At 46.7% G+C, this 10,671-nt stretch overlaps 1 protein-coding gene across 2 annotated transcripts in view; it reads left to right on the forward strand.

Moving 5' to 3' along the window:
* The window catches only part of LARP1 (La ribonucleoprotein 1, translational regulator), a 90,212-nt gene that overhangs the window by 75,792 nt on the left and 3,749 nt on the right, over window positions 1-10,671 (forward strand). For both annotated transcript variants that reach the window (XM_054718072.1, XM_008152258.3), the window contains exons 12-18: window positions 23-146; window positions 239-444; window positions 906-1,012; window positions 1,856-2,007; window positions 5,066-5,210; window positions 8,188-8,297; window positions 8,460-8,587. In XM_054718072.1, coding sequence (XP_054574047.1) covers window positions 23-146; window positions 239-444; window positions 906-1,012; window positions 1,856-2,007; window positions 5,066-5,210; window positions 8,188-8,297; window positions 8,460-8,587 — 972 coding nt within the window. The remainder of the gene's footprint in view (window positions 1-22; window positions 147-238; window positions 445-905; window positions 1,013-1,855; window positions 2,008-5,065; window positions 5,211-8,187; window positions 8,298-8,459; window positions 8,588-10,671) is intronic.

A 10,671-nucleotide genomic window follows, 5' to 3' on the forward strand; every position in this document is an offset into this window, starting at 1 on the left:
ACCCATCTCGTATCCTCTGCAGCAAGAAGTCGAGAACTTCAAGAAAGTCAACATGATCAGTCGGGAGCAGTTTGACACACTAACCCCTGAGCCCCCTGTGGATCCCAACCAGGAGGTCCCTCCCGGGCCACCCCGATTCCAACAAGGTGAGGAGTGACACTGGGGTCCCTGGCCTGGGTTGGAGGGTCTAGACAGTCACGGCCTACCACTGCTTGCTGACCCTGCTCTGCCTCTGCAGTTCCCACTGATGCCCTGGCCAACAAGTTGTTTGGTGCTCCTGAGCCTTCTACCATTGCCCGCTCTCTACCAACCACTGTCCCAGAGTCGCCAAACTACCGCAATGCCAGGACCCCCCGCACTCCCCGGACACCGCAGCTTAAAGATTCAAGCCAGACGTCACGGTTTTACCCAGTGGTGAAGGAAGGACGGACCCTAGATGCCAAGGTGAGGCGCTCCTGTCTGGCTGCTAGGAGTCTTACACCCACTTTACTGCGTCCCAGTGCTTTGCTTCTCTCTCCAGCCTTGTCTAGACCAAGAGAGTGCCAGATCCCCCACCTGCTCTGTGTTCTTAGGCTGGTGGGTCCATCCTGGGGCTGAGTGACCACATCTACAAAATGAAATCTATGGGAGTGGTGGCCCCATGGACCCGTGATAAGACCCAAGGAGGACTGACCAGGTGCAGGTCCTTGGGCAAATTACTTCGCTCCCAAGCCTCAACTTCTTTCGTGAAATAGGCATATCAGCTTCTAGCTGTGGACATTGTGAGAGAATAGATTTGAAAATGATTTGTAAACTGTGTGATGACACATACATATGAGGGGAAATCTTAATCCTACAAAATGCTTGATGCTCCTCACATTTGTATGAATACAATAAATAACAAGTTCCTGGACTGACCTTTACAGATGCCTCGGAAAAGGAAGACAAGACACAGCTCCAACCCACCCTTGGAGAGTCATGTGGGCTGGGTGATGGATTCCCGAGAGCACAGGCCCCGGACTTCTTCCATCAGGTGCGGGGCTGTGGGGAGCAGAGACCAGGTTGACTGAGGTGGGTGGAAGAGCTATAAGATCAATGGGACCAAGAAGATAGAACCTCTTTGGTAAGAAAATTAAAGAAAGGGACCTTCATCTAAGTAAAGAAGCCATGAGTAGTCTAGAAAGCTTCATCCAGGGCCTGGGAAGAGGAAGGCTTCTTTCTGAAGCAGCCGTGTCACACCACCTAGGACCAGGTTCTGAGAGAGCACTTGAGTTGTCTTCAAACGAGAATATTTGCTGCCTACCTCAGGATAGCCAGGTAGTTGAATAAAAATACAGATTCCTGGGCCGGGCTGGGGTTAGGGCCCAGGTTCCTTTTTATTTATTTTTAGTAAAATAGCCCCAGTATTTTCTTTTCCAAAGCCAGGTTTGAGAGCTACTGACCTGTGTATTCTTATTTCCTGCAAAGATGGTACAGGACTGAAAATAGACATGGTTTTCAAAAAAATATAGGTGGATTAACCCATTATAGCTCATAATGGGAAGGTAAAGGTTAATTCAGGATAAATAAATGGTTAAATAAAGGCTCAGGTTTGGGCATTGTGCAGACCTCAGCCTTTAAATAGCTTCATGACCTGGGATGAGTGTCCCAGTCTCTATGAACCTAAGTGAACTCTTTGTAAAACTCTGAAGGTAGATGCAAAGAGCAAGTCATTTATATAAGTCAAGGGCCTAACACAGTACCTGGGCCTCCTTGTTTGTTGCCCTGTGAGAGGCTAGATCTTGGCTGAAGGAAGAAACTAGAGGGGTCCCTGCTAACCTGATGGTTCGCTGCTCCGGGGAACCTGGTGACACTCTCTCTTTTGTGGCCTCTGTAGCTCCAGCCCCTCAGAAGGGACGCCTACGGTTGGCAGCTATGGCTGCACCCCTCAGTCGCTGCCCAAGTTTCAGCATCCTTCCCATGAGCTGCTCAAGGAAAATGGCTTCACACAACACGTCTACCACAAGTATCGTAGGCGCTGCCTTAATGGTAAGAAGCACGGGGAAGGCGCTGAGCCTCTGGGGCTGCTATTTAGAACCAGAGTATAAGTGCTGATGGACTAGGTCAGCGGTCGCCAACTGGTTGACCGTGAGGTCCGAAAGGTTGGCGACCGCTGGACTAGGTGACTACTTTCTCTGATCTCAAAACAAGAAGCAGGTGACATTATAGCAAGAAGGAATGAAATAGACTCAGGCAGGGTGGTTTTGGAATATAGGAAGCTAAAAGAATTTGGTACTCAGAACATGCCTGCTCCTTGTTCTTCCTCTATTGATATAAAAACTATCAAGAGTTTTCCTGCCGAAACCGGTTTGGCTCAGTGGATAGAGCGTCGGTCTGCGGACTGAAGGGTCCCAGGTTCGATTCCGGTCAAGGGCATGTACATTGGTTGCGGGAACATCCCCGGTAGGGGGTGTGCAGGAGGTAGCTGGTCAATGTTTCTCTCTCATCGATGTTTCTAGCTTTCTATCCCTCTCCCTTCCTCTCTGTAAAAAATCAATAAAATATATATATATATTTAAAAAAAAAAAAAAGAGTTTTCCTATTTCTGGTAAGACTACCAACTCAGCCATTGTCCAGTGTGGTCCACTGTCCATCTCCAAAGGTATGTGTGAGGCAGCATATATTCTTGAGAACAGGTTGTCTGACGATGGTGTGGGCCAAATCCAGCCAGCAGCCTATTTCTGTATAGCCCTTGAGTTAAGAGTAGTTTTTACATATTTAAGGGGTTCTGGGGTAAAAAGAATTTATGATAGAACCCATTTGTGGCTTGCAATGCCTAAAATATTTACTCTGTGACCCTTCACAGAAGGAAGTTTGCTAATCTTCCTTTAGAGTCTACGGCTGTGGTCGGCACACTGCGGCTCGCGAGCCACATGCGGCTCTTTGGCCCCTTGAGTGTGGCTCTTCCACAAAATACCATGGCCTGGGTGAGTCTATTTTGAAGAAGTGGCGTTGGAAGAAGTTTAAGTTTAAAAAATTTGGCTCTCAAAAGAAATTTCAATCGTTGTACTGTTGATATTTGGCTCTGTCGACTAATGAGTTTGCCGACCACTGGTCTACGGAAAGACCCACTCTAGGTTCTCTCACGAGTTTCTTTTTATAACAAAAATGAGGTACCTTTTAACTGTAGGTTTCTGTCAGGTTAGCTGTCAAGTGCTCAAAACCAATCTTAATATTGTAATTATTACCTCACCTGACCCCTTTTCATTCAGTAAAATATGGCTGCTAAATGCTTGGTTCTTCACTCTTCCTCTGCCTGCAGGTGTGTGTGTAATAACCGCTTTATTATTTTTTTTAATATATTTTATTGATTTTTTACAGAGAGGAAGGGAGGGGGATAGAGAGTTAGATACATCCATGAGAGAGAAACATCGATCAGCTGCCTCCTGCACACCTCCTACTGGGGATGTGCCCGCAACCAAGGTACATGCCCTTGACAGGAATCGAACTTGGGACCTTTCAGTCCGCAGGCCGACGCTCTATCCACTGAGCCAAACCAATTAGGGCATAACCATTTTATTGAGATATAATTTACATGCCACACAATTCACCCATTTAAAATGTACAGTGCAATCACCAGAACATTTTAGAACATTGTCATTTCCATAAAAAGAAGCCCTGCCCCTTAACAGTCACTTCCACCCCCCACCTCCTCCCAGGCTTATACCAATCTACTCTTCGGTACTTCATTCCTTTTCATGGCCAAATAACATCCCATTATGTGGATACTAGAAGCCCATTGCACGAAGTTTCGTGCAAAAGACCTTCCTTCACCTGGCTGCTGGCACCAGTTTTCCTCTGGCCATCCGCTGATCGGAGCGCCTCCCACCAGCACGATGGGCCACCCCGAGTTCCTCCAGCGCCGTTTCCTCTGGCCACCCGCCGATCGGAGCGCCTGCCGATGGCGCTCAGGGTGGCCAATCGCGCTGGCGGGAGGCGCTCCGATCAGCAGGTGGCCAGAGGAAAACTGGTGCTGGCAGCCACGCAATCAGCCACGCCGAGTTCCACCACCAGCGCCTTCCGCCGGCCCCATGGGTCCTCCCGCAGCACCGGCCATTGGGGTCGGCAGGAGGAACAGGGGGCGGGGACTCACTTCTGCCAGCCCAATCAGCCACCCTGAGTCCCGCCCCCAGCCTCCCAACGGCCCATTCGTGGGCGAAGCGGAGTGATGGTAATTTGCATATTACCATTTTATTAGGTAGGATAGCACGTTTTGTTTAACCATAATCTATGGGCATTTGTGTTTCCACTTTTTGTCTATCCTGAAAAATGTTGCTTTGAACATTCGTACACAAGTTTTTGTGTAGATAAAGGTTTTCATTTGTCTTGTGTGGAAGAGTGGAATTGCGGGGTCTTAGGTAATTCTGTGTGTAACCTTTTGAGGAACTGCAAGATTGTTTTCAAAGTGGCGGCACCATTTTATTTTCCTAACAGCAATTTCTCCACATCCTCCCAACACTTGTTATTGTCTGTCTTTATCATAGCCATCCTGGTAGATCGAAGTGATGCTTCCCTGTGGCTTTGATAGACATTTCCCTGATAGCTAATAGTGTTGAATATTTTCCATGTTGGCCATGTTTATATCTTCTTTGGAAAATTGTCTATTCAGAACCTTTATCTATTTTTTTTCTTTAGTTGCTTGTGCTTTGGTGTTGTGTACTGTTTTTTATTATTACCACTTTGTACTTGTTAATATTGTAGGACTCCTGAAATAATGGTAATAAGTATAAAGAATATAACTTGTTGGCATGTACAAATGATTTGTTCACGCCTTTGTTCTAACTGCACTTGAGCCCAATACCTTTTGAGGTGAAGAGCTAGACCAGGATGACCTGGTTCAGAAGCTCTTGCCCACCTGCTTCTGGTGAGGCCCAGAACCAGAGTCCAGCAGCAGGGCCTGACACAGAGTAGTTAGTGCTCCATAAATATCTCCTGAAAGACCAAGGGGCAAGTGATGAGCAAGGTCCTTTAGCTCTCGGATCCATCTGTACTCTGAAGCACCTGCAGCCTGATCCTGACACGTCTTTCCTTCTTTCTCCCCCATCAGAGCGGAAACGCTTGGGCATTGGCCAGTCTCAGGAGATGAACACTCTCTTTCGATTTTGGTCCTTCTTCCTCCGAGATCACTTTAACAAAAAGATGTATGAGGAGTTCAAGCAGCTGTCTCTGGAGGATGCCAAAGAAGGCTACAGGTGAGCAGGATTGGGGTGGGGCTCTGGCTGGTGGTTGGCAGGTGGTTAGAGGTCCCTCGTGGGTCTGCTTCCAGAACTGTAACTGGAAATCTCTTATATGTATATTTCATATTCTTCATTTAAAATATTATTTTTGAATGAGTAATATATTCACATGGTTCAAAATTCAAAGAGGCCAGTTTGGCTCAGTGAATAGAGCATACGCCTGTGGACTGAAGGATCCCAAGTTCTATTCCGGTCGAGGGCACATGACTGGGTAGCAGGCTCAATCCCCAGTGGGGGTCGTGCATGAGGCAGCCAATCAATGATTCTCTCTCATCATTGATGTTTCTATCTCTCCGTCTCCCTTCCTCTCAGAAATCAATCCTACTATCTAATAAAAGAGTAATATGCAAATTAACCATCACTCTGCTATGCCCACCAGCCAATCAGGAGTGATTATGCAAATTAACCCAACCAAGATGGCTGTAGCCACTGAGCGAGCAGGAGGGAGGATTGGGTTTCCCCGGCCATAGAGGAAGCCAAGCTTTCCACACACCCTGGCCGGCCTAGGCCTCTGCTTAAGGCTACAAAGTTTCAATTATAGAAGGTGAATAAACCCCACCAGAAATGGCTGCCACCACAGAGCGAGCAGAAGGCTTGGCTCCGCTCCAGGCTACAAAGTTTCAATTGTAGAAGATAAATATATCCCAGATACCAGGGCCTCCGCTTGGGTCACCTGGGAGGCATGGCCGGCCTGCAAACCACCACAGGCCCCTTGCCCAGGCTGCCCCATGCCCCAAGGGAACCCCTACCCTGATCCAGGACACCCTTCAGGGCAAACCAGGTGGCCCCCAACCATGCACCAGGCCTCTATCCTATCTAATGAAAGAGTAATATGCGGATTGACCATCACTCCAACACACAAGATCAAGATAGCTGCCCCCATATGGACACAAGATGGCCAGCAGGGGAGGGCAGTTGGAAGGGACCAGGCCTGCAAAGGAGGGAAGTTGGGGGCAAACAGGCTGGCAGGGGAGCAGTTAGACATCAATCAGGCTGGCAGGGGAGTGGTTAGGGGGTGATCAGGCTGGCAGGCAGAAGTGATTAGGGGCAGTCAGGAAGGCAGGCAGGTGAGCAGTTGGGAACCAGCAGTCCTGGATTGTGAAAGGGATCCCAGATTGGAGAGGGTGCAGACTGGGCTGAGGAAGAAACCCCCCCCAATGCACGAATTTCGTGCACCGGGCCTCTAGTAAAAAATATATATTTTTTTTAAAAAAATTCAAGAGTTCAAAAATTATATAGTAAGAAGTCTCCTCATCACTTTCTCCTGCCATCTATTTCATTTTCCCAGAGTCAACCAGGATTGTTAGAATCTTGTGGGTTCTTTCTGAAAATATTCTGCCCATGTAAGCAAGGACCTATGCAGTGTCTCCTACCCCCTTTGTTTACACAGAAGGTGGCCTCTATTATATATACTCTTGCATCTTGATGTTCTACTTAATGCTATATTTTGAAGATCATTCCATATCCATCCATAAATAACGTTCTTATTCCTTTTATAGTCTGTATAGTATTACACTGAATGGATGTACTGTAATTTATTTAACCAGTCTCCTACTAATAGATTCTTATGTTGTTTTCAATGTTTTACTATTTTAAAAACTTTTTAGACTCTTCTCTCTTTTTCCCAAGTAAAATGTGTTCTCTAAGCAATTTGAAAAGGACAGAAATGCGCCGAAACCGGTTTGGCTCAGTGGATAGAGCGTCGGCCTGCGGACTCAGGGGTCCCAGGTTCGATTCCGGTCAAGGGCATGTGCCTTGGTTGCGGGCACATCCCCAGTGGGGGGTTGTGCAAGAGGCAGCTGATCGATGTTTCTCTCTCATCGATGTTTCTAACTCTCTATCCCTCTCTCTTCCTCTCTGTAAAAAATCAATAAAATATATTTTTTTAAAAAAAGGACAGAAATGCTTAAAGAAGCTGGTGGAAAACATGACTCAGTCCAGTGTAAAAGCTCTGCCATATTTCATGTCTTTTAGAACATCCTGTGAATGCCTTCTTGTATCTTCCTTATCATTAATAAGCATGACCATATTTCCATGTTGTTAAAATAATTGACTTTTTGGCCTTCTTACAGAAGTTATATGTTTTTGCTTGAAAGTTTAGAAAATACAGATAAGATCACTTGAAAAGTTTCAACTCCCAAAGATAATCAGTGTTAGTATATTTAAGTGTGCATTAACTTTGTGTGCATACATAGATGTAAAATTGACATATTTGTTTACAAAAATGGGCTCATTCTACATATAACACTTTGAAATGTATATTTTCCACTTGACAATATCTCTAAGCATTTGTCAGTATGAGTGAATATTTACATTGTAATTTTTAATAGCGTATATTACTCTGTCGAACAGATTTATCATGTTTTTCTTAACCACTTCTCTATTCTGAGACATTTAGATTTTGTTGAATAATTCTGCTATGAACAGTTTTGGTATATCTGTAAAACTAAATCTGCATCTTTGGTCATTTCCCTGACATGTTCCTACAATTGGAATACCTGAGATAGATAAATGAACAGACCTACTAATTGGCATGGTCAGATGGCTTTGCAGAAAGCGTATCCCAGGTATTGGCAAGCTTTTCCTGAAAGGGGACAGACAATAAATATTTGATGCTTCGTGATCTCAGCTGCAACTACACAGCTCTGCTGTAACAGATGAAAGCAGGCAGATGAAAGTGACATTCCACAAATGAATCGGAATAAACCAAGGGTGTAGTTGGGGCTGCTGTTCATTTGGCCAGAGTTTGCTGACCCCTGGCAGGCTGTAAAGGTTTAATGTTGGAGCCACTTAGACTAGCAAGAATTCTCCATTTCCTTGATAATCCATTGTGTTCAAACTCTTTCCCTGTTCATCTATTATGAGGGTTCATTTCCCTGTTTTAAGAAAAAGAAACAGGGTCCTGATTCCACTGATTTGTGTTTTCCTATAGATATGGTTTGGAGTGCCTTTTCCGATACTATAGTTATGGCCTGGAAAAGAAGTTCCGGCTGGACATATTCAAGGATTTTCAGGAGGAAACCATGAAAGACTATGAAGCCGGTGAGAGCTAGAGTTGGAGCTCTGTGAGCCCTGGTCATCTAGGCCTTCTTCCCCTCACTCCCCAGTTTGACCTGGGTCTGTCTATCGCATCACACTTCACTCTCCTCCGAGCCTCTCACCACACCAACCCAGCTTCTCTCTCTCTCTCCTCTTTCCCTACAGGTCAGCTCTATGGACTGGAGAAATTCTGGGCCTTCTTGAAATATTCCAAAGCCAAAAATTTGGACATTGACCCCAAACTTCAAGAATACCTCGGCAAATTCCGACGTCTCGAAGACTTCCGAGTGGACGTGAGTACAGGTCTCTCGCTCGTTCTGGGTTGTCCTGGAAAGAACACTGGACGGAGGTCAGGGAACCTGGGGTCTTGATCCAGTTGTATTGTGCCACTGGCCCAGGGATACAACCCGCCCAGTTTGGGCCTCGTGTCTTCCTCTGTAAAATCAGGGGTGAGAAGTGGACAATGAGGGCTAATTGGAAGGGGCTACATGGTTGCTCCTCCCAGAAATGGCCAAACTGTCATAATGCCCTTTCCCTTTTATCTCACAACCCTCCTTGTTACTGTGCCCTAGTTGATGGGTATCCAAGGTGAAATGTTTTTGCTCATTCTGGAAGAGGCGATTTCTAACCCCAGAAGTTTATAAATTAGGTTCAGATTTTTCTCTGCCTCCACCCCAGCTCCCCTGACTGTTTATTTATTTGAGAGAGAAACATGGATGTGAAAGAGAAATATTGATTGGTTGGCTTTCCAAACTGGGATCGAATCCACCACTATTCAGCGTGCAGGAAGACTGCTCCAACTGAGTCACATCTGTCTTCTTGGAGCACTAAATCAACAGTGACATCTAGTGGTGGATCATGGTTATCGCTACTAGATTTTTCAAGGAGAGTGGTAGTGGAGTTAATTGAATGTCTCTGTGCAAGGTGCTTCAGAGACTCCAGCAACAAGTGAAAGACTTTGTCCTCCAAATAGTTAATAATGTAGTAGGGATATGCCAGTTATCTTATTCTATTAAAACCTTTTAGGAAAAATGCAAATGTAAGTAAAGAGCAATAATAGTTTATATTTTATTTTTAAAACTAGCATTCCCGTTGCAGGAAAAATCCTGCAATAGGGTTTCCTGCTGCACTCTACCCCACCCCGCCTGCTCTCCTCCCTTGTCCCCCGCCCCGCCTTCTCCGCCAGCCCCCCTGCTTTTTTCCCTTCTCCGCCAGCCCGCTCTCCTCCCTTCTCCCCCACCCCGCCTTCTCCGCCAGCCCTCCCACTCTCCTTCCTTCTCCCCCGGCCCCGCCTCCGCTCCTCCCTTCTCCCCCGCCCCGCCTTCTCCGCCAGCATTCCTGCTTTTCTCCCTTTTCCGCCAGCCCACCCGCTCTCCTTCCTTCGCCCCCGGCCCTGCCTGCTCTCCTTCCTTCTCCCCCAGCCCCGCCTCCGCTCCTCCCTTCTCCTCTTCCCCCCCCCCCCCCCAACCCCCAGGCTTGCTTGCTTCTCCGAAGCTTTGCTCCCTTCTGCAGTTCTTGGCTTCTTTCGAAGCTGTCTTGATATGCAAATTAGCCGCCATCTTTGTTGGGGTAATTTGCATACTAGTCCTGATTGGTTGGTGGGTGTGGCTTGGCTTAGCAAAGGTGCGGTCAATTTGCATATTTGTCTGTTATTGGATAGGATTGCCATTGATTGAGTGCTTACTATGTGCTGGACAGTTTACATTATCATTTAACCTTGACAAAGTGGTGCAGTAGGCAAGGTTTATCGTTATCTCTGGACCAAGGTTAACGGAAGCCCAATGCCACCCAGTGAGACATTGGCTGTACTGCCTAGGTTTCCCAAGATTGGTGATGAGTAGGGGTTTTTTTTTCATCCTTAAGTGCACTCCCTCCTATGGAGTTTGGGGGGGGTGGGTGCGTAGAACCCTTTAATAGGAAGACCAGTTAGGGTGGAACAAGATGGGCTCAGCTTTGGCACCCAGAAAGGAAAGGAAACCTCCTCAAGGTCACAAGACCTTTGGCAGTGGTATAGCCAGACTGGAGCATGGTCTGACTCTTAGAGCAGTGTCCTGTTCAGGCCTTGAAAGGACAAGGCAGTCCCCATGAGCCTCTGGGCCTTCTGGTCGGAGACGTCTCAGCCTGTTGCATTCCATGTGTCATCTCCTGAGCAGTGATCCCTTCCCATAACCGGAACAGGAACTCCTGTGGATAAAAACCTGGGCCTCAGGCAGTACATGGGTCCAGTCCATGTTTTGTCTTTACTGATTACCAGCTTTGGGACCCTGGGCAAATTATTTTTCTGTGCTTCAGTGTCCTCTTCTACAGTATATCGATGATCTGCACCCATGTCTGCATCCAAGGGTGGTGCAGACCCATGACTAAGTACATAAAATAG

Source organism: Eptesicus fuscus, chromosome 6, assembly GCF_027574615.1.
Source record: "Eptesicus fuscus isolate TK198812 chromosome 6, DD_ASM_mEF_20220401, whole genome shotgun sequence".
Classification (NCBI taxonomy): Eukaryota; Metazoa; Chordata; class Mammalia; order Chiroptera; family Vespertilionidae; genus Eptesicus; species Eptesicus fuscus.